Source organism: Eleutherodactylus coqui, chromosome 1 (assembly GCF_035609145.1).
Source record: "Eleutherodactylus coqui strain aEleCoq1 chromosome 1, aEleCoq1.hap1, whole genome shotgun sequence".
In the NCBI taxonomy this organism is placed as follows: domain Eukaryota; kingdom Metazoa; phylum Chordata; class Amphibia; order Anura; family Eleutherodactylidae; genus Eleutherodactylus; species Eleutherodactylus coqui.
In genome coordinates, this window is record NC_089837.1 from 152,730,223 (window position 1) to 152,754,295 (window position 24,073).

At 48.1% G+C, this 24,073-nt stretch overlaps 1 protein-coding gene across 2 annotated transcripts in view; it reads left to right on the plus strand.

Annotated features, from left to right (window-relative positions):
- The first annotated feature begins 12,764 nt into the window (after nucleotides 1-12,764).
- Nucleotides 12,765-24,073, plus strand: part of LOC136627001 (probable cation-transporting ATPase 13A5) — a 130,175-nt gene continuing 118,866 nt past the window's right edge. For both annotated transcript variants that reach the window (XM_066601957.1, XM_066601964.1), the window contains exon 1: nucleotides 12,765-12,894. In XM_066601957.1, the coding sequence (XP_066458054.1) occupies nucleotides 12,829-12,894 (66 nt within the window). In that variant the 5' untranslated portion in view covers nucleotides 12,765-12,828. The remainder of the gene's footprint in view (nucleotides 12,895-24,073) is intronic.

The following is a 24,073-nucleotide window of genomic DNA, read 5'->3' on the forward strand; positions in this document are numbered from 1 at the left end:
AAAAAAAAGGGCAAAAAGTTCTATTTGGCCTGCCTCTGACAGTCCTCAGCGTTCTGGGTACGTGTGTGCTGGTTGGAGAAGGTAAAAAAAATCATACGCAGCCAGCTAAGTTTAACAGCAGGCTTGCGCCAATTTATTTCCTGGCTGGGAAATCACCGCTCTGCTGCAGTTAATAACACTGCAGTTCTGTGACACACAGCAGGGCCACAACACATTATTGATTGAATATAGTCAGTGGGCCTTTCCTTTTAAAAAAAAAGGGCAAACAAATTCTATTTGGCCTGCCTCTGACAGTCCTCAGCGTTCTGGGTACGTGTCTGCTGGGTGGAGAAGGTAAAAAAAATCATTAGCAGCCAGCTAAGTTTAACAGCAGGCTTGCGCCAATTTATTTCCTGGCTGGGAAATCACCGCTCTGCTGCAGTTAATAACAGTGCAAGACTGCAGTTCTGTGACACACTGCAGGGCCACAACACATTTATTATTGATTGAATATAGTCAGTGGGCCTTTCCTTTAAAAAAAAAAGGGAAAAAACTCTATTTGGCCTGCAGGCTTGCGCCAATTTATTTCCTGGCTGGGAAATCACCGCTCTGCTGCAGTTCATAACAGTGCAAGACTGCAGTTCTGTGACACACTGCAGGGCCACAACACATTTATTATTGATTGAATATAGTCAGTGGGCCTTTCCTTTAAAAAAAAAGGGAAAAAACTCTATTTGGCCTGCAGGCTTGCGCCAATTTATTTCCTGGCTGGGAAATCACCGCTCTGCTGCAGTTCATAACAGTGCAAGACTGCAGTTCTGTGACACACTGCAGGGCCACAACACATTTATTATTGATTGAATATAGTCAGTGGGCCTTTCCTTTAAAAAAAAAGGGAAAAAACTCTATTTGGCCTGCAGGCTTGCGCCAATTCATTTCCTGGCTGGGAAATCACCGCTCTGCTGCAGTTCATAACAGTGCAAGACTGCAGTTCTGTGACACACTGCAGGGCCACAACACATTTATTATTGATTGAATATAGTCAGTGGGCCTTTCCTTTAAAAAAAAAAGGGAAAAAACTCTATTTGGCCTGCAGGCTTGCGCCAATTTATTTCCTGGCTGGGAAATCACCGCTCTGCTGCAGTTCATAACAGTGCAAGACTGCAGTTCTGTGACACACTGCAGGGCCACAACACATTTATTATTGATTGAATATAGTCAGTGGGCCTTTCCTTTAAAAAAAAAGGGAAAAAACTCTATTTGGCCTGCAGGCTTGCGCCAATTCATTTCCTGGCTGGGAAATCACCGCTCTGCTGCAGTTCATAACAGTGCAAAACTGCAGTTCTGTGACACACTGCAGGGCCACAACACATTTATTATTGATTGAATATAGTCAGTGGGCCTTTCCTTTAAAAAAAAAGGGCAAAAAGTTCTATTTGGCCTGCCTCTGACAGTCCTCAGCGTTCTGGGTACGTGTGTGCTGGTTGGAGAAGGTAAAAAAAATCATACGCAGCCAGCTAAGTTTAACAGCAGGCTTGCGCCAATTTATTTCCTGGCTGGGAAATCACCGCTCTGCTGCAGTTAATAACACTGCAGTTCTGTGACACACAGCAGGGCCACAACACATTATTGATTGAATATAGTCAGTGGGCCTTTCCTTTTAAAAAAAAGGGCAAACAAATTCTATTTGGCCTGCCTCTGACAGTCCTCAGCGTTCTGGGTACGTGTCTGCTGGGTGGAGAAGGTAAAAAAAATCATTAGCAGCCAGCTAAGTTTAACAGCAGGCTTGCGCCAATTTATTTCCTGGCTGGGAAATCACCGCTCTGCTGCAGTTAATAACAGTGCAAGACTGCAGTTCTGTGACACACTGCAGGGCCACAACACATTTATTATTGATTGAATATAGTCAGTGGGCCTTTCCTTTAAAAAAAAAGGGAAAAAATTCTATTTGGCCTGCAGGCTTGCGCCAATTTATTTCCTGGCTGGGAAATCACCGCTCTGCTGCAGTTCATAACAGTGCAAGACTGCAGTTCTGTGACACACTGCAGGGCCACAACACATTTATTATTGATTGAATATAGTCAGTGGGCCTTTCCTTTAAAAAAAAAAAAGGGAAAAAACTCTATTTGGCCTGCAGGCTTGCGCCAATTTATTTCCTGGCTGGGAAATCACCGATCTGCTGCAGTTCATAACAGTGCAAGACTGCAGTTCTGTGACACACTGCAGGGCCACAACACATTTATTATTGATTGAATATAGTCAGTGGGCCTTTCCTTTAAAAAAAAAAGGGAAAAAACACTATTTGGCCTGCAGGCTTGTGCCAATTTATTTCCTGTCTGGGAAATCACCGCTCTGCTGCAGTTCATAACAGTGCAAGACTGCAGTTCTGTGACACACTGCAGGGCCACAGCACATTTATTATTGATTGAATATAGTCAGTGGGCCTTTCCTTTAAAAAAAAGGGAAAAAACTCTATTTGGCCTGCAGGCTTGCACCAATTTATTTCCTGGCTGGGAAATCACCGCTCTGCTGCAGTTCATAACAGTGCAAGACTGCAGTTCTGTGACACACTGCAGGGCCACAACACATTTATTATTGAATGAATATAGTCAGTGGGCCTTTCCTTTAAAAAAAAAGGGAAAAAATTCTATTTGGCCTGCAGGCTTGCGCCAATTTATTTCCTGTCTGGGAAATCACCGCTCTGCTGCAGTTCATAACAGTGCAAGACTGCAGTTCTGTGACACACTGCAGGGCCACAACACATTTATTATTGATTGAATATAGTCAGTGGGCCTTTCCTTTAAAAAAAAAAGGGAAAAAATTCTATTTGGCCTGCAGGCTTGCGCCAATTTATTTCCTTGCTGGGAAATCAAATCACTGGTAATACACCATGCTGAGGGGTAGGGGTAGGCCTATAGGACGTGGACGCGGGCGAGGACGCGGAGGCCCAAGTCAGGGTGTGGGCACAGGCCGAGCCAGTGCGGTGGCCAGGGGTAGAGGCAGGGCCAGACCGAATAATCCACCAACTGGTTCCCAAAGCACCCCCTCGCGCCATGCCACCCTGCAGAGGTCAAGGTGCTCTACGGTGTGGCAGTTTTTCACAGAGACGCCTGACGACCGATGAACAGTGGTGTGCAACCTTTGTCGCGCCAAGATCAGCTGGGGAGGCACCACCACCAGCATGTGCAGGCATATGATGTCCAACCACCCCACAAGGTGGGACGATGCCCGTTCACCGCCTCCGGTTTGCACCACTGCCTCTCCCCCTGTGCCCCAACCTGCCACTGTGATCCAACCCCCCTCCGAGGACACAGGCAGTACCGTCTCCTGGCCTGCACCCACACCCTCACCTCCGCTGTCCTCGGCCCCATCCAGCAATGTCTCTCAGCGTAGCGTCCAGACGTCGCTAGCGCCACTGTTTGAGCGCAAGCGCAAGTACGACGCCACGCACCCGCACGCTCAAGCGTTAACCGTGCACATTGCAAAATTGATCAGCCTAGAGATGCTGCCGTATAGGCTTGTGGAAACGGAGGCTTTCAAAAGCATGATGGCGGCGGCGGCCCCGCGCTACTCGGTTCCCAGTCGCCACTACTTTTCCCGATGTGCCGTCCCAGCCCTGCACGACCACGTCTCCCGCAACATTGTACGCGCCCTCACCAACGTGGTTACTGCCAAGGTCCACTTAACAACAGACATGTGGACAAGCACAGGCGGGCAGGGCCACTATATCTCCCTGATGGCACATTGGGTGAATTTAGTGGAGGCTGGGACAGAGTCAGAGCCTGGGACCGCTCACATCCTACCCACCCCCCGAATTGCGTGCCCCAGCTCGGTGGTGGTATCTGCGGGGGTGTATGCTTCCTCCACTAAACCACCCTCCTCCTCCTCCTACGCAACCTCTGTCTCGCAATCAAGATGTGTCAGCAGCAGCACGTCGCCAGCAGTCGGTGTCACGCGGCGTGGCAGCACAGCGGTGGGCAAGCGTCAGCAGGCCGTGCTGAAACTACTCAGCTTAGGAGAGAAGAGCCACACGGCCCACGAACTGCTGCGGGGTCTGAGAGAGCAGACCGACCGCTGGCTTGCGCCGCTGAGCCTCCAACTGGGCATGGTCGTGTGTGACAACGGCCGTAACCTGGTGGCGGCTCTGCAGCTCGGCAGCCTCACGCACGTGCCATGCCTGGCCCATGTCTTTAATTTGGTGGTTCAGCGCTTTCTGAAAAGCTACCCCCACTTGTCATACCTGCTTGGAAAGGTGCGCCAGCTCTGCGCACATTTCCGCAAATCCCACACGCACGCTGCCACCCTGCGGACCCTGCAACATCGGTTTAATCTGCCAGTGCACCGACTGCTGTGCGACGTGCCCACACAGTGGAACTCTACGCTCCACATGTTGGCCAGACTCTATGAGCAGCGTAGAGCTATAGTGGAATACCAACTCCAACTTGCGCGGCGCAGTGGGAGTCAGCCTCCTCAATTATTTACAGAAGAGTGGGCCTGGTTGGCAGCCATCTGCCAGGTCCTTGGAAACTTTGAGGAGTCTACCCAGATGGTGAGCGGGGATGCTGCAATCATTAGTGTCACCATTCCTCTGCTATGCCTCTTGAGAAGTTCCCTGCAAAGCATAAAGGCAGACGCTTTGGAATCAGAAACGGAGGCGGGGGAAGACAGTATGTCGCTGGATAGTCAGAGCAACCTCATGTCTATATCTCAGCGCGTTGAGGAGGAGGGGGAGGAGCATAAGGAGAAGGGGGAAGAGACAGCTTGGCCCACTGCTGAGGGTACAGATGCAGCTTGCCTGTCATCCTTTCAGCGTGTATGGCCAGAGGAGGAGGAGGAGGAGGAGGAGGAGGATCCTGAAAGTGATCTTCCGAGTGAGGACAGCCATGTGTTGCGTACAGGTACCCTGGCACACATGGCTGACTTCATGTTAGGATGCCTTTCTCGTGACCCTCGCGTTATACGCATTCTGGCCACTACGGATTACTGGGTGTACACACTGCTCGATCCACAGTATAAGGAGAGCCTTTGCACTCTCATTCCCGAAGAGGAAAGGGGTTCGAGAATGATGCTATACCACAGGGCGCTGGTGGACAAACTGATGGTAAACTTCCCATCCGACAGCGCTAGTGGCCGAAGGCGCATTTCCGCTGCCCAGGTATCAGGGGAGGCGCAGAGATCAGGCAGCATGTACAGCGCAGGCAGGGGAACACTCTCCAAGGCCTTTGACAGCTTTATAGCTCCCCAGCAAGACTGTGTCACCGGTCCCCAGTCAAGGCTGAGTTGGCGGGAGCACTGTAAAAGGATGGTGAGGGAGTACGTAGCCGATTGCAGCACCGTCCTCGGTGACGCCTCTGCCCCCTACAACTACTGGGTGTTGAAGCTGGACACGTGGCCTGAACTCGCGCTGTATGCCCTGGAGGTGCTTGCTTGTCCTGCGGCTAGCGTCTTGTCAGAGAGTGTGTTTAGTGTGGCTGGGGGAATCATCACGGATAAGCGTACCCACCTGTCAACCGACAGTGCCGACAGGCTTACACTCATCAAGATGAACAAAGCCTGGATTTCACCAGACTTCTCTTCTCCACCAGCGGACAGCAGCGATACCTAAGCAATACGTAGGCTGCACCCGCGGATGGAAGCATCGTTCTCTCTCACCATCCAAAACAGGGACATTTCTGCTTCATCAATCTGTGTATAATATTCCTCCTCCTCCTCCTGCTCCTCCTCCTGAAACCTCACGTAATCACGCCGAACGGGCAATTTTTCTTAGGGCCACAAGGCTCACTCATATAATTTTTCTAAACAATTTTTATACGTTTCAATGCTCTTAAAAGCGTTGGAACTTTAACTTGAACCAATTTTTCGTTCAACTGGGCTGCCTCCAGGCCTAGTTACCACTTAAGCCACATTAACCAAAGCGATTAATGGGTTTCACCTGCCATCTTGGTTGGGCATGGCCAATTTTTTCTGAGGTACATTAGTACTGTTGGTACACCAATTTTTGGGGGCCCTCACCTACAGTGTAATCATAGTAATTTCTATGTTCTTCGCCTGCACTCATGGTACAGAAAGGTGTGTGGGGTTGGCCTACACTTTAGCTACATAAATGTAACTGGGGCCTTGTCTATACTGCAGCTACTGAAATGTGAAAGAGACTGTTATCTCCCTAAACTGCTGCAATGGGAATGTTACTGGGGCCTGTCTTGAGTGCTACTATTACTGAAATGGAACTAAGACTGCGCTCCCCCTATACTGCTGCTAGTGATATGTTAGTGGGGCCAGTCCCTAATGCTACCGCTGAAATGTTAATAATTCTGGGCTCTGCCTATACCGCTGCTAATGGTATGTCACTGGGGTGTGGAAACAGAGGCTTCACCAAGACATGATGGTGGCGAGGCCATTTCCCACCAACGCTGTTACTGTTAAGGTGCATATAACCACGGACACGTGTAGAGGACACATAGTGCCTCCAAAACATCCCCCTCCTCCTCCAACAATGAAAACATTCTTGGCAAATACCTTTGCATTGGTCCGTCTGGTGGCAGTCCAAGAATTTCACCTTTAACGACACAACAAGAGAGCACCACCACCATCCCCCCGCCACGGCCCACTTAATCCTAGCCACATTCTGAAAACCAACTACATAAAACCGCGCTACCAGGTCCACAGTCACCACCACATTACCACCAATGAGGTTACTGTTAAGGTACATATTACCAGTCTGACTGGGGCATGCAGTGTGGGCCGAAGCCCACCTGTATTGTATCTGACGTTAGCTCTGCTGAGTAGGGCACTGCAATGGGATATATTTATGTACCGCCGGTGGGTTCCAGGGAGCCACCCATGCTGTGGGTCCACACGGAGTTGTAACTGCATCTGTCCACTTGTAAAGAACCCCAGTCTGACTGGGGCATGTAGTGTGGGCCGAAGCCCACCTGCATTAACCACGACATTACCTCAGCTGTGATGGGCAATGCAATGGGATATTTTTACGTACCGCCGGTGGGTTCCAGGGAGCCACCCATGCTGTGGGTCCACAGGGAGTTGTAAATGCATCTGTGTCCACTTCTAAAGAACCCCAGTCTGACTGGGGCATGCAGTGTGGGCCGAAGCCCACCTGCATTAACCACGACATTACCTCAGCTGTGATGGGCAATGCAATGGGATTTATTTATGTACCACCGGTGGGTTCCAGGGAGCCACCCATGCTGTAGGTGCACACGGAGTTTAACCTACATCTGTCCACTTGTAAAGAACCCCAGTCTGACTGGGGCATGCAGTGTGGGCCGAAGCCCACCTGCATTAACCACGACATTACCTCAGCTGTGATGGGCAATGCAATGGGATATTTTTATGTACCGCCGGTGGGTTCCAGGGAGCCACCCATGCTGTGGGTGCACACAGAATTCCCATTGCGGAGTTGTACCTGCCTGTGACTATTTATAAAAAACCGTGGTCTGACTAGGGTGTGCAGACACCTTGACAGAATGAATAGTGTGTGGCACAATTTGTAAAGTAACCAGGCAGCAGCTGATGATTTTTTATAAAGATAGAAAAACTTTTATTCCTCCATAAAAGTCAGACTGGCGATGTTTCGGTCTCCACTGAAACCTTTCTCAAGGCTTGAGAAAGGTTTCAGTGGAGACCAAAACGTCGCCAGTCTGACTTTTTTGGAGGAATAAAAGTTTTTCTATCTTTATAAAAAATCATCAGCTGCTGCCTGGTTACTTTACAAATTCAGCCGTGTTTGGTTTCTGGATCCGGACCACACCAGGCTCTTGCGCATTTCTCCTCATATCCACAACAGATGATCCTCTGGTGGAATCCGGAGTTTTAGTCTGCCAACTCTGGTGAGTGCTGTGGTTGCATTAACTTCTTCTGGAATAGTGTGTGGCACATAGGTTCCCCATTGCTATGCCCACGTGTGCAGCTCCAGATGGAGGTGGCACAGGATTGGATTTCTCATTGCTTCTGTACAGCATTGTGGACTATCGGCCCGCCCCTTTTATGGGGGGGTCGCTGCCTAGCCATGCCAACCCTCTGCAGTGTGTGCCTGCTTTTCCTCTGGCAGACGCACTTATAAATAGACATGAGGGTGGCGTGGCATGAGGGCAGCTGAAGGCTGGGCAGGGACAATTTGGTGTACGCTGTGGACACTGTCGTGCGGGGGGGGGGGGTTGGGCAGCATGTAACCCAGGAGAAGTGGCAGCGGAGTGTCATGCAGGCAGTGATTGTGCTTTGTTGGAGGTAGTGTGGTGCTTAGCTAAGGTATGCCATGCTAATGAGGGCTTTTCAGAAGTAAAAGTTGTTGGGAGGGGGGGGGGCCCACTCTTGCCGGTATTGTGGCTTAATAGTGGGACCTGTGAACTTGAGATGCAGCCCAACATGTAGCCCCTTGCCTGCCCTATCCGTTGCTGTGTCGTTTCCATCACTTTCTTGAATTGCCCAGATTTTCACACATGTAAACCTTAGCGAGCATCGGCGAAATACAAAAATGCTCGGGTCGCCCATTGACTTCAATGAGGTTCGTTACTCGAAACGAACCCTCGAGCATCGCGAAAAATTCGTCTCGAGTAACGAGCACCCGAGCATTTTGGTGCTCGCTCATCTCTAGTTCCCTCACATCTAGGTGTTCAACAGATGACCTCCTCATTCTGTCTCTGAAGCGTCCGTACTACTCAGAGCCCCTCATCCTTTCATCAGAGTTTCCAAGACTTCTCCTCCTAGCTTCCAAAAGCTACTACTCCTTTTTAACTTGAGAAGATGAAACCTTTTTATATTCTAATACAGCTGACCAAGTCCTCATTCCAACAGATTATTATATGGCTGCATACCAAAGCCTTCTAAACCAAAAGGTACCAGCACATTCCTGTGTGAAGTGGACATCAAACAGTTGCACTTGGTCATTAATATTGACTCCACTTTGTCTAAATACAAGCTTAATTACACATGTTCCTAGACCAGGATCTAATCTTAAATGTCCATCATGTTGAGTTAACCCTTGTGTTTAAGTCAATAGAATTTGCGCATCAAAAGAGGGGACATCTCTTCTGATTTGCACATGGAACTGGTTTAGCTACCTACTCAGTATATTTTGGTCAAAGGCTCAAAATTGTAATGGCTGAATGAAATCTAAATAATCATACATTTAATATTTTCCTAACAGTCCTAAAGTAGAAAAAAACTCTCACTTCTACTAAACAGCTTTAGGGTGCAGGTAGACGAGCGCATAAACGGCGCGTTTTTGCGACCAAACGTATATACATGACCATCTGAGGCAATGGTTTCGAATGTATTCGTTCACATGGGCGATTTTACGGCGCATAAAAACGGCAACCCGAAAAAAAACCGGAACATATGCGACCGAAATACGCGCCAACGCATATTTGATGGCCGAAAAGCTTTCTAGCTCTGGTCGTGATCGGTGAAAAACGTTCTCTCGGGCGATTATACGTTGCGCTCGGGCGATTTTTGTTGCGCTCGTGCGAACGTAAATACGCCTACGCTCGTCTGCCCGCACCCTTAGGCTGGATTCACACAAATGTATATCGGCTCGGTTTTCACGCTGAGCCGATATACGTCGTCTCTCTCTGCAGGGGGGAGCCTGGAAGAGCCAGGAGCAGTGCTCCGAGCTCCCGCCCCCTCTCTGCCTCCTCTCCGCCCCTCTGCACTATTTTCAATGAGGAGAGGCGGGATGGGGCGGGGCTAATTCTCGGAACCTAGCTCTGCCCCGTCCCACCTCCTTTCATTGCAAATAGTGCAGAGGGGTGGAGAGGAGGCAGAGAGGGGGCGGGAGCTCAGTTCCTGCTCCTGGCTCTTCCATCCTCCCCCCCCCCCGCAGATGAGGACACCGTATATCGGCTCAGTGTGAAAACCGAGTCCATATACGTTCGTGTGAATCCAGCCTTAGAATGGCTCCCTAGCTGTCAAAAGAAAATCTAAACACCTGAAAGGCGTTTTCATTTTGCTGCAAAACTCGGCATGCAGTTACATCATTTGCAGATACGCAAATGATTAGATTTGTGACACGATATTGTTCTACCATTGGACTATAAAAAGGCCTGTCCGTGTCACATCTTGTATCCAAGCTAGAGGCAGTACAACAGGATACTAGAGCATCCATGCCCACATGTATCACATCTTGTATCCAAGCTAGAGGCAGTACAACAGGGTACTAGAACTTCCATGCCCGCCCGTATGACATCTTGTATCCAAGCTAGAGACAGTAAAACAGGATACTATAGCATCCATGCCCGCCCGTATCACGTCTTGTATCCAAGCTAGAGGTAGTACAACCGCATGCTAGAGCCTCCATGCCCACCAGTATCACATCTTGTATCCAAGCTAGAGGCGGTACAACAGGGTGCTAGAGCCTCCATGCCTGCCTGTATCACATCTTGTATCCAAGCTAGAGGTGGCACAACAGAGTACTAGAGCCTCCATGTCCGCCAGTATCACATCTTGCATCCAAGCTAGAGGTGGTACAACAGGATACTAGAGCCTCCATGTCTGCCCATATCACATCTTGTATCCAAGCTAGAGGTGGCACAACAGAGTACTAGACCCTCCATGCCTGCCCGTATCACATCTTGCATCCAAGCAAGAGGTGGCCCAACAGGGTACTAGAGCCTATATGCTGCCCCAGTCACATCTTACATCTAAGCTAGAGGCAGTACAACAGGATACTAGAGCATCCATGCCCACATGTATCACATCTTGTATCCAAGCTAGAGGCAGTACAACAGGGTACTAGAACTTCCATGCCCGCCCGTATGACATCTTGTATCCAAGCTAGAGACAGTAAAACAGGATACTATAGCATCCATGCCCGCCCGTATCACGTCTTGTATCCAAGCTAGAGGTAGTACAACAGCATGCTAGAGCCTCCATGCCCACCAGTATCACATCTTGTATCCAAGCTAGAGGCGGTACAACAGGGTGCTAGAGCCTCCATGCCTGCCTGTATCACATCTTGTATCCAAGCTAGAGGTGGCACAACAGAGTACTAGAGCCTCCATGTCCGCCAGTATCACATCTTGCATCCAAGCTAGAGGTGGTACAACAGGATACTAGAGCCTCCATGTCTGCCCATATCACATCTTGTATCCAAGCTAGAGGTGGCACAACAGAGTACTAGACCCTCCATGCCTGCCCGTATCACATCTTGCATCCAAGCAAGAGGTGGCCCAACAGGGTACTAGAGCCTATATGCTGCCCCAGTCACATCTTACATCTAAGCTAGAGGCAGCCTAACACGGTACTAGAAGCCCCCATGATGTCCGTAACATATTTTGTATCCAAGCTAGAGGCGGCCCAACAGAGTACTAGAGCCCCAGTGCTGCTCGTAACACATCTTGCATCCAAGCTAGAGGTGGTACAACGGGGTACTGGAGCCTCCATGCCCACCTGTATCACATCTTGTATCCAAGCTACATGCAGTACAACAGGGTACTAGAGCCTCAATGCCCATCCATATCGCACCTTGCATCCAAGCTAGAGGCAGTACAACAGGGTACTAGAGCATCCATGCCCATCCGTATCACATCTTGTATCCAAGCTAGAGGCGGTACAACAGGATACTAGAGCATCCATGCCCACCTGTATCACATCTTGTATCCAAGCTAGAGACGATTCAACATGGTACTAGAGCCTCGCTTCACATGTTCTGTTTTCCTGCAATAAATTATGCTTTTACTCTGATATTGTATTCACTTACTTATATGAATGTTACAATCACACATAGGAAGTTTCATTCCATTCCAACAACTCCATGTAAGGCTGGGTTCCCACGGGGCAGATTTCCAGCGGAATTCCCGCGGTTTGGCCGCACCGAAAAACCGCGGGATCTCCACTGGAAAAGCGTAGCTTCAAAGCCTGCAGCATTTAGCTGCGGGTTTTGAAATGGTTCGGATGCCAACATTCTGCGGCCTACTCTCCCCACAGAGAGAAGCAAGGCCGCAGCGGAAAAAAAAATTGACATGCTGCATCTTTTGAATCCGCGCTACAACGCCAGTTCCACCCGGCTTTGCCGCAACGGATTGGCCACCCCATGTGGATGAGAATTTCACAAATTCTCGTCTACATGGCTGGCCAATACCGGGATTAGTGGCCACAGGCGGATGTGCCGCAGCAAAACTCCGCAGGGAAATTCCGCAGCAAATCCATCCTGTGTGAACCCAGCCTAAGTGCTTGTGTGTTTTGTTTTTTGCTTTCAATGAATGTATCTTAGGCTGCATTCACACGAATGTATATCGGCTTGGTTTTCACGCCGAGCCGATATACGTCGTCCTCATCTGCAGGGGGGGGAGGTGAAAGGAGGTGTGACGGGAGCGGGGCCAAGTTTCTCGATTTAGCCCCGCCCCCATCCCACCTCTCGCCATTGCAAATAGTGCAGAGGGGCGGAGAGGAGGCAGAGAGGGGACGGGAGCTCAGTTCCTGCTCCTGGCTCTTCCATCCTCCCTCCCCTGCAGATGAGGACGACGTATATCGGCTCGGCGTGAAAACCGAGCCGATATACGTTCATGTGAATGCAGCCTTAATTTGTAAAACACTTCTGTGTATTATAGCACTGTTATATACTGTCACCTGTTTATATTGCTCTAAGCAATTAAATCAATATTTTCTGTGCTTAATTGTGAAGACTTCTCAGCACACTCCAAGCCCTACAGAAACACCTCTGCATTAGAATAAATACAATAGTTTCAGTACAACACCTAACACTATTGGTCATTTGGGAGGAAACAACTTACTGCAATTAAGAGGGTGTGTTCTCAGTAATAATGCTGAAAGCTTGGGAGCTCCTGCACTCTGCAAGAAAGCTGTGCTCCTAGTTTTATCAAAAAGTCACAAGAAATGGATACAGACAGGATGAAGACAGACACACGTGTACTGCTGAACCCCGGGGAAGAGAATGAGATGGTAAGATAACATTTAAGAATGAATGCGTAATCACTTTGTAAGAAGTTTATGAACTGCATCAGAAGTGTACAATGTAGCCAATGAGTTTAACCCTTTGCAATCCAATTTTGGCTTCAGGGTTTCCTAGGGGGCTCTCTCTTTTTGCCATTATACAATGGTGCAGTTTGCTGGCTAGAGCCAGTACTGTGGTATGGGACATGGTGGAGAGGACCCCCAACAACAGAACGGTCAGTAATCTACAGTAAGCATATCCTGCCGGACGTCTTCCGACATTGGAGCTGTACAGGCTTCAATCAGAATGTCTTTAGATCTCAGACAGTGGATTGTAAAGGGTTAATGCTATTGCAAATTTACTAATCTCAGGTACTAGTGTCTTCATAAAATTAAAAGATAATTATTGTAATTACATATTATGAAGATATATGATAAATATAAACAATACTCTGAGGCAACGACTCAAAATTGCTGTGAAAATAGATGGAAGTCTCCAACATAATAATGTGGGTCAGCAGCAGGCTTCTAAAAAAGGTGGTCTTCTTCGAGGTTTCACTGTATTATATGACATACTCTGCTAAATCTGAATATTGTGTGTTATGATGGATGTTACATGTTTTAAATATAGTTGGACTATAGTGCTATCCCTTGTAGAGATTATGTTGTACCAAAGAATAAGGGAAATTTCCGCTTGTGGCAGAAAAATCACAGGATGCTCCATTCTGTGCTTATTTCCACACCGACAGCTTTCATTGAAGTCAATGGAAGCCGCCCGTCCCACGGCCCTTCCACTGTCAGAACTGCAGAAGATCACAGGATATGTGTCATCGCCTAGCGATGGCGCGGCTTTATCTGTACTCTGCATGCACGCCGGCGCTTCCGCAGTACAGCTAAAGAAGAATCAGGACAGGTGAGTGAGGTCGGATCCCGCATGCTGGACCCGACCCTGTCGTGTGCAGGAGGCCTTATGGTATGTGTGTGCGCATATATATAAATATTTTATTGACAGGTTAGGGTCCTGTTAGATGGGATTGATTTCAATGGGTTTGTTCACATGAGTGTATTTGGTGTGCGCAATTCGGCTGGGCAAAACAAAATGCAGCATTCTCTATTTTCCTGCACATTTTCATAGAGAAAGAACACATCTTCAAACTAATTCACCGTTTTAGTGGCTGAGAGCATTGATTTTTGTGTAAATTTTTTTATTTTTTTTTTTGCTGCGTGCACACAAAGGAAACAGTAAAAAAAACACTGTTGCGCACACAAATACGCAATACCCAGTGTGCAAAAACATAGCACAAATAAGCATATGCTCATGTAAAGCCTCAGTCCTCACCCTTCTGAAAACGGCATATTCTGTGTGCCTGAGCATGTTTTTTTTTTTTTTTCTTTTTTTTTTAAAGCCTGTAATAAGTGGCTGCCAGATATCTATGATAATGCTAATGTCCCAGGACAACAATAGTGGTTAAAATCCAACTCGTCTTGGCACATCAAGGCACAATGAGATTGCACTCCTATATAGTGTTAAATTGTTAGTTTGTCCTGTAAAAATAATCCACTAGCCAATATTTAATGTATTGACATTGTAAAGGACTTTTCAAGGGAAATACTATTGATGACTTATTCTCAGGACCCCAGCTGATTAGCTGCCTGCTGTCAGCACCGTAAGGCTTTATTCCCACAAGTGCATATTGGCCACTGTTTTCACGGCCAGCCGATATATGCTACATTGGGAGAGAAAAATCTGGTGAACGGGCGCACAAATCAAATGTTTGTGCGCTCGTTCAGATGGCCTGGGGTCCGGCGCATATGCGCCGAGCTCACCAGGCCATCACCCATTTCCCTTCCCTCCACATCGCCGGCTCGCCTCTCGTCTCCTCCCTGCTCGTTCTTTGCAATTGGAGGGGGGTGGGTCTAAATGCTGGTCCACCCCTCCTCCTCCCATTGATGGCTATTAACAAGGGGTGTGGTGTGGGTGGGGCTAAGCTCCGTCACCACCCCTTGTCCATAGCCATAAATGGGAGGAGGTGGCGTGGACCGGCGCTTAGCTCTGCCCCCTCCTATTATACAGCGTGCGCGTGCGCGTGTGCGTGTGTGTGTGTGTGTGTGTGTGTGTGTGTGTGTGTGTGTGCGTGTGCGTGTGCGTGTGCGTGTGCGTGTGCGTGTGCGTGTGCGTGTGCGTGTGCGTGTGCGTGTGCGTGTGCGTGTGCGTGTGCGTGTGCGTGTGCGTGTGTGCGTGTGCGTGTGTGTGTGTGTGTGTGTGTAACAAGAGGTGACACTGCATGGGGGGGGGGGGGGGTGAAGAACAGAGGGAGGGAGTTTAGCAGCCAAGCTGTTAAACTCTCTCCCACCTTCGGCCGCTGCTATGGGCTCTCATAGGAGCTCATGCAGCGGCTGACATATTCCGGCCAAAAACATAGTTCCAGGACAATCTTTTGGGCCTGACATAAAAACGCCCGGTGCTATATTGGCCGGCCGGGCGCTTTTACGTCTCAGGAATACGACCATGTGATGGTCGGTGTGGACCGACAGCATGGGTGGCTCCCTGGAACCCACCGGCGGTACATAAATATATCCCATTGCAGTGCCCAGCACAGCTGATGTAACGTCAGCTGTAATGCAGGTGGGCTAAAAATTAATTTGATTACACTGTAGGCGAGGGCCCCAAAAAATTGGTGTACCAACAGTACTAATGTACCTCAGAAAAATTGCCCATGCCCAACCAAGAGGGCAGGTGAAACCCATTAATCGCTTTGGTTAATGTGGCTTAATTGGTAACTAGGCCAGGAGGCAGCCCAGTTAAAATAAAAATTGGTTCCGGTGCAAGTTTCAACGCTTTAATGAGCATTGAAACATATAAAAATTGTTTAGAAAAATTATATGACTGAGCCTTGTGGGCCTAAGAAAAATTGCCCGTTTGGCGTGATTACGTGAGGTTTCAGGAGGAGGAGGAGGAGGAATATTATACACAGATTGATGAAGCAAAAATGTCCCCGTTTTTGATGGTGATAGAGAACGATGCTTCCATCCGCGGGTGCAGCCTACGTATTGCTTAGGTATCGCTGCTGTCCGCTGGTGGAGAAGAGAAGTCTGGGGAAATCCAGGCTTTGTTCATCTTGATGAGTGTAAGCCTGTCGGCACTGTCGGTTGATAGGCGCGTACGCTTATCTGTGATGATTCCCCCAGCCGCACTAAACACCCTCTCTGACAAGACGCTAGCCGCAGGACAAGCAAGCACCTCCAGGGCATACAGCGCGAGTTCAGGCCACGTGTCCAGCTGCGACACCCAGTAGTTGTAGGGGGCAGAGGCGTCACCGAGGACGGTCGTGCGATCGGCTACGTACTCCCTCACCATCCTTGTACAGTGCTCCCGCCAACTCAGCCTTGACTGGGGAGCGGTAACACAGTCTTGCTGGGGAGCCATAAAGCTGGCAAAGGCCTTGGAGAATGTTCCCCTGCCTGCGCTGTACATGCTGCCTGATCTCTGCGCCTCCCCTGCTACCAGGCCCTCGGAACTGCGCCTTCTGCCACTAGCGCTGTCAGATGGGAATGTTACCATCAGTTTGTCCGCCAGGGTCCTGTGGTATAGCATCACTCTCGAACCCCTTTCCTCTTCGGGTATGAGAGTGGAAAGGTTCTCCTTATACCGTGGGTCGAGCAGTGTGTACACCCAGTAATCCGTAGTGGCCAGAATGCGTGTAACGCGAGGGTCACGAGAAAGGCATCCTAACATGAAGTCAGCCATGTGTGCCAGGGTACCTGTACGCAACACATGGCTGTCCTCACTAGGAAGATCACTTTCAGGATCCTCCTCCTCCTCCGGCCATACATGCTGAAAGGATGACAGGCAAGCAGCATGGGTACCCTCAGCAGTAGGCCAAGCTGTGTCTTCCCCCTCCTCCTCCTCCTCCTCAACGCGCTGAGATATAGACATGAGTGTGCTCTGACTATCCAGCGACATACTGTCTTCCCCCGCCTCAGTTTCCGAGCGCAAAGCGTCTGCCTTTATGCTTTGCAGGGAACTTCTCAAGAGGCATAGCAGAGGAATGGTGACGCTAATGATTGCAGCATCCCCGCTCACCATCTGGGTAGACTCCTCAAAGTTTCCAAGGACCTGGCAGATGGCTGCCAACCAGGCCCACTCTACTGTAAAAAATTGAGGAGGCTGACTCCCACTACGCCGCCCATGTTGGAGTTGGTATTCCACTATAGCTCTACGCTGCTCATAGAGTCTGGCCAACATGTGGAGCGTAGAGTTCCACCGTGTGGGCACGTCGCACAGCAGTCGGTGCACTGGCAGATGAAACCGATGTTGCAGGGTGGCAGCATCCGTCTTGGAGTTGCGGAAATGTGCGCTGACCTGGCGCACCTTTCTGTGCAGGTATGACAAGTGTGGGTAGCTTTTCAGAAAGCGCTGAACCACCAAATTAAAGACATGGGCCAAGCATGGCACGTGCGTGAGGCTGCCGAGCTGCAGAGCCGCCACCAGGTTACGGCCGTTGTCACACACGACCATGCCCGGTTGGAGGCTCAGCGGCAAAAGCCAGCGGTCGGTCTGCTCTGTCAGACCCTGCAGCAGTTCGTGGGCCGTGTGGCTCTTCTCTCCTAAGCTGACGCTTGCCCACCGCTGTGCTGCCACGCGACAGCGACTGCTGGCGACGTGCTGCTGACACATCTTGATTGCGAGACAGAGGTTGCGTTGGAGCAGGAGGAGGGAACCGAGTAGTGCGGGGCCGCCGCCACCATCATGCTTTTGAAAGCCTCCGTTTCCACAAGCCTATACGGCAGCATCTCCAGGCTGATCAATTTGGCAATGTGCACGTTTAACGCTTGAGCTTGCGGGTGCGTGGTGGCGTACTTGCGCTCAAACAGTGGCGCTAGCGACGTCTGGACGCTGCGCTGAGAGACCTTGCTGGATTGGGCCGAGGACAGCGGAGGTGAGGGTGTGAGTGGAGGCCAGGAGACGGTAGTGCCTGTGTCCTCAGAGGGGGGTTGGATCTCAGTGGCAGGTTGGGGCACAGGGGGAGAGGCAGTGGTGCAAACCGGAGGCGGTGAACGGCCTTCGTCCCACCTTGTGGGGTGCTTGGCTATCATATGCCTGCGCATGCTGGTGGTGGTGGCTCCCCAGCTGATCTTGGCGCGACAAAGGTTGCACACCACTGTTCGTCGGTCGTCAGGCGTCTCTGTGAAAAACTGCCACACCGTAGAGCACCTTGGCCTCTGCAGGGTGGCATGGCGCGAGGGGGCGCTTTGGGAAACAGTTGGTGGATCATTCGGTCTGGCCCTGCCTCTACCCCTGGCCACCGCACTGGCTCGGCCTGTGCCCACACCCTGACTTGGGCCTCCGCGTCCTCGCCCGCGTCCACGTCCTCTAGGCCTACCCCTACCCCTCAGCATGCTGTATTACCAGTAGTGCAGAAACAGAACGCTGTAATTAAATGTGCCACTTATTGGCCTGTGGTTGGAGGCTGACTTCGCTTACCGAACGCACAGCAGAGCCAGGAAATAATTTTGCGCAAGCCTGCTGTAACACTTAGCTGGCTGCGTATGAATTAGGACAACTACCCCCAGCACAGACCCAGTACACTGAGGACGGTCACAGGCAGCCCAAATAGAATTTTTTTCCCAAAAGTTTTTGGAAAGGCCCGCTGTCTATATACACTAAATGTCTTCTCTCTCTGCGTCACCACTACTGGCCCTGGACTATGTAAAATAACTGCAGACTGTTGCACTGTGGACTGGAATACAGCGGTGATGTAACAGCCAACACAGAGCCAGGAAATCATTTAGTGTAAGCCTGCTGTAACACTTAGCTGGCTGCGTATGAATTTGGACAACTACCCTCAGCAGAGACCCAGTACACTGAGGACGGTCACAGGCAGCCCAAATTTTTTTCCCAAAAGTTTTTGGAAAGGCCCACTGCCTATATTCAAGAAATATGTCCTCTGTCCCTGCCTCACCACCACTACTGGCCCTGGACTATGTATAATTACTGCAGGGCGCAATGCTCTGCACGGCCCATATACCAAAAAAACAAAACAAATGTGCAACACTGCAAAAAGCAGCCTCCACACTACTGCACACGGTTAGATGTGGCCCTAAGAAGGACCGTTAGGAGTTATTTTAGGCTTCAAGAACCCCAACACTCTCCCTATAGAAACTACAGCAAGACAGCACTTTCCCTGAACTATGCCAGAACGCATCTGTGGCGAGCCGCGGGAGGGGCCGATTTATATACTCGGGTGACACCTGATCTCGCCAGCCACTCACAGCAGGGGGGTGGTATAGGGCTTGAACGTCGCAGGGGGAAGTTGTAATGCCTTCCCTGTCTTTCTATTGGCCAGAAAAGCGCCCTAACGTCTCAGAGATGAAAGTGGAAGTAACTCGAACATCGCGTGGTGCTCGTTTCGAATAACGAGCATCTCGAACACGCTAATACTCGAACGAGCATCAAGCTCGGACGAGTACGTTCGCTCATCTCTAATCATCTTGCATATAAAGGAGCCTTCATACAGCTTCATTGAAGAAAAAATAAAGATATGGAGATCAAAAGATGCTTCAAAAAACAAAAACTCACCTAACCCTGCCTAATATGGGATGACTCTGATAGACTATCTCTATGCATACAGCTGCTCACCTTTTCCTTTGTTTTCTTTCAGCGTAGCTTACTCTGCTGCAAGCCAGCTCTGAATACAAACGCTTAGAAAAGGCCTTTTTCTTTATTTCACCCAAACCACCATGAAGACTTCTTTCACTAAATGTTCCTCATTCTGCTGCTACTCCTAATGCTCCTCTCAGTGCTCCCTACTTGGTGCCTTTACATAGTAATCAATTCATTCCTCCATTGTGCCCATTTCAAAATAAAGACCCGCTCCCTCCCCCCCCCCCCAGTACTATAAGCCCATTTGTGCCCCACTGTAATATAAACCCCTCTGTTTCCCCTGTTATTTCCTGACTGCCCCGTTTAAAGCCCCATATGGTGCTATTACTCTTTGTTTAATGACCTGGTCTTGTATTATGCCACATGTGATGTCCCTGTGGTGCTCCTCCATGGTCCTGTTGTAGTGGCTCAGAATTGGGCACTACAAAAGACATTGTGGTAACTTCCAGGTGTGTGTGTGTGTGTGTGTGTGTGTTTTTAAGACTGTTTTATTTCATGTTGGTAACCAGCTTAACCTGACTGACAACCACCCCTAGATCTAATTGGCTGTCAGGTCCCACATTCCCATTTGGGCATTCCATCACCCAGCAATAGGGATTGGATGGCAGGACAATTAGAGATGAGAGCCCATGATTGGTAGAGCAGCTCTCCGCATGGGTTTGTCAGTTAATTTCTGTCAGGAGGAGTTGGTCTTGGATTCAGTTAGTGGAAAAAGATCAATCTAGAGCGAGACCAGAAAGGAGAGCGAAAGCAAAGACCAGAGCAGGAGAAAATTACAGTGCGATGAGGAGGAAAAGGTGTAAGCACCAAAAAGTTGTTTTATATAGAAAGAAGGATTGCATTACGACAAGAAAATTATAGAAACAAGGATTATATATATATATATATATATATATATATATGCAGAATGTTTGAGACTGAAGATTACAACCAGAATGATAAAGATAAATTGATGAATAAAGAGTACAGATGTGATACCTGTAATTACTCTCTTCAGGCTGAAATGCAGAAGTAGAGCCTGTCTATTCTACTAAGAAAGTTCCAGAAGTGTCCACTTTATGAATTTGATAAATTGAAGACCTCTCTCAGAAAATAAATAGTTTTAATGTTTTATTGTTCAAGCTGACTCCTGGAGTTTTCCTTCTCACCACTTTATCATCAGCACTGAAGCATACCACACCACCCTCCAGGGAAAGGGATTACATCCCCCATTTTTATTTTATATTTTTCCTTTTTTACATTTATTTTTGCCTGGAACAGGTATAGGACTGTATACGGACTGATGTCACGAGCAAATATAAATTTTATCACCATACACTGTATACCAATGGGCAGCACTAAAGAAATGTTAAACTAGAGACTTTAGATTTTTTTTTTTCTTTTCTATCGGTCACTGCCATCTGTGGGGTGGGAGAGCAGCAGAGACACCCCTGCCATTATCACTGACTCCTCGCATCCAGGTTGCGCACCGCACTGCTCCCCTATACCCTTCTCTCTAGTTTAGGTGCAGGAGAGCAGGATTGTTGATGTGCACCACTGGGACATCATGTGTGCTCCAATGTATACAAGGCCTGGTCATTAAATAAGGCTTCTTTCACATGGCCGAGAAAATTGTGCAAGATTTGTGCATTGCGAGATGCACGAATATGAACCCCATTCTTTTGAATGGGGTCGTATACACTTAGCGTTTTTTTTTTAATTTATTGATTTATTTTTTCCTTCTTTCTTCTCCCCCTCTCCCCACACCTCGCATCACGGTGTGGGAAAGAATCGCACCATTTCCTATCTTTGGGTGATCCCTCGGAATGCTTCACGCATTGTTTTTCATGGGGCCAGGAAAAGCATTGAACGGCGTGCGATGCGAGGTTTCGCATTGAAAACACCCAGGATCACTACTTTTCTGATGTGATGGGAGGTGTTCTGGACACGCAAACGCCTAGTCTCCTTGGGGACCTGCACAAGTGTGACATTGGGCTAAGTTTCATGGTCTGATATCTCACTCACCCGTGTGAAATTAGCCTAGGGAGCACAGTATCAGGAAGGCGCTTTAAAAACATATGATTAACCCCTTGAGTGGTGTGTTTCTTAACACCCTGTCGTATCGGGCAGGTTTTTTAAAATGGTCTAATTATTTCAACTAATTTTGCAGACGCATTCCAAGAGCAATAGCTTTTTCATTTTTTCATTGACACAGCCATATGAGGGCTTGTTTTTTGCGGGACAAGTTGAACTTTTTGATGGCATCATTTTTGGGTATATATAATGTATTGCATAACTTTTGTACAAAAAAAAATTGCAGGGAGATTGGGGAAAAAAAATAAATTCTGCCGCTTTGTTTTTTGGATTTCATTTTTACGGTGTTCAGCGTGCAGAATAAATAGTGTGATAACATTATTCTCTGAGTCACCACGATTCCGGCGATACCAAGTTTTATACATTTAAAACATTTTTTTTTTCTTAAAGTTTTGCTTTTGTGTCGCCACATTCCAAGAGCCGCATTAATTTATTTTTCCATTGCCAGAGCTCTAGAAGGGCCTGTTTTTTGCAGGATGAACTCTAGTCTTCATTTATCTAAGTTTTTGGAACATGTAAAATTTTGATCGCTTTTTATTCCATTTTTTTCTAGGGGCAAGATTAACAAAATCTGTAATTCTGGCATGTTATTTTTCACTGCATTCTCTGAGCAGTATAGATAATGTATTCAAGTAATTCTACAGGCTAGTACGATTATGCCAATAGCAAATTGTAATAGGTTTTTTTTTTTCTTTTTCACACTTTAAAAAAAAAAAAAAAAAGTAATAAAAGTTTAAATCGCCCTCCTTTTGCCATATCTATAATAAAAAAAATCTAAATCCTAAAAGAAAAATACATATTTGGTATTGGTGCGTCCATAAAAGTCCGATCTATCAAAGTAGTGCATTATTTACCCCGCACGGGTAGTCCGAAAAAATAAATAAAGAACGCCACAACTGCATTTTTTTTTCAGTCACCCTGTCTCCCAGAAAAAATGCAATAAAAAAATCATATGTATTCCGAATTAGTACTATCATAAACTACAGGACATCTCACAAAAAATGAGCCCTTGCTCAAGTACGGCAACAGAAAAATAAAGTTATTGCGCGGCAGAAAATAATTTAAAAAAATTAAATGCCTTTGAAAAAAAATACAAGTACTTCAGCAAAAAGAAAACTATACAAGTTTGGTATCGTAACTGTACTGATCCATAGAATAAGGTTATCAGGTCATTTGTGGTGCAGTTTGTGCGCCGTAGAAACAAAACTCACTGAAAGATGGCTAAATGTCGTGGGTTTTTTTTTGTTTTTTTTTCCATTTCACTCCAGTTTTGTAAAAGTTTTTCAGTACATTATATGGTACTTTAAATGGCACCATTGAAAAATACAACTTGTCCTGCAAAAAACAAGCCCTCATACAGCTACGTCGATGGATAAATTTGATGATTTTTTTTTTTTTTTAAACGTGGGGAGGAAAAAAGAAATGGGGGGGGGGGGGGCGGGAGCAGCGGGGAACAGGGGGGAGCCCTCTCTCTCTCTCCCTCTCTCCCCCCACTCCCCGCTGCAACCCCCCACTCACCCACAGCACCCCCCGAATCTTTTCGCCCGAGTACGGAAGTACTCGAAAATCACAGTGCTCGGGCGAAAAAGGGGCGTGGCCGAGTAGGTTCGCTCATCTCTATTATTTTCTTTATCAATACTACAAGATTGACCATTAGCTTAGCCCATCTATTAAGACCCATTTACACGGAGCGAGGATCGCTCAAAAGACAGTTTGAGTGACAGCTTTGAGCGATCATTTAGCATAAACTATCAAGTAGCTACTTTATACCTGTTTAGTGTGCAAATGAAGCCTTAGCTGAAAGCCGTTAATAGCCTGAGGGCTCTTATCTGCTTTCAGTTCCTTTTGTTCTCTGACGGGAACCAATGCTAACAGCACTACCTGTGGAGAACTCCTGATAACACCGAACAACGATTTTTAGTTTGGCCTAAATTTAACGATCAGCTAGCAGTGCACAATGGCCGCGCATTTAGACACAACGATGATCACTCCAATGATTGCTTTTTTTGATGTTTTTGTTTTTTTTAACTATCATCGCTCCGTGTAAATGGGCCTTTAGATAACAATAGCGATTGAGCAATAGTATTGGCCCGTAATTTGAAAGCAAATATAAGTTTAGGCTAAAGAACATTGATTAGATAACTGGGGCAATTGTTGGAACTCCAGGGTATCAAGGTCATTCTGTGCTGGATGTCCTCAATAGAGGGCTGTCACACCCAGTTAGGCTGTCCACGGGCGCTTTTGAAATGCGTTGCCCACGGCGATAATCCGGCCACGGGGAACGCAATGCACGCTTTCCATAGCTTTGCTATGAAAAGCGCAGCCCCCATGTCCACTAGCGGAGAATCACAGCTATTCTCTGCTTGCAGCCGGCAAATCGCAGCATGCTGTGAATTGCTGTGATTCTCCGGGGTGAGTCTATCTGTCAGATAGGCTCACAGCGGAGATCCG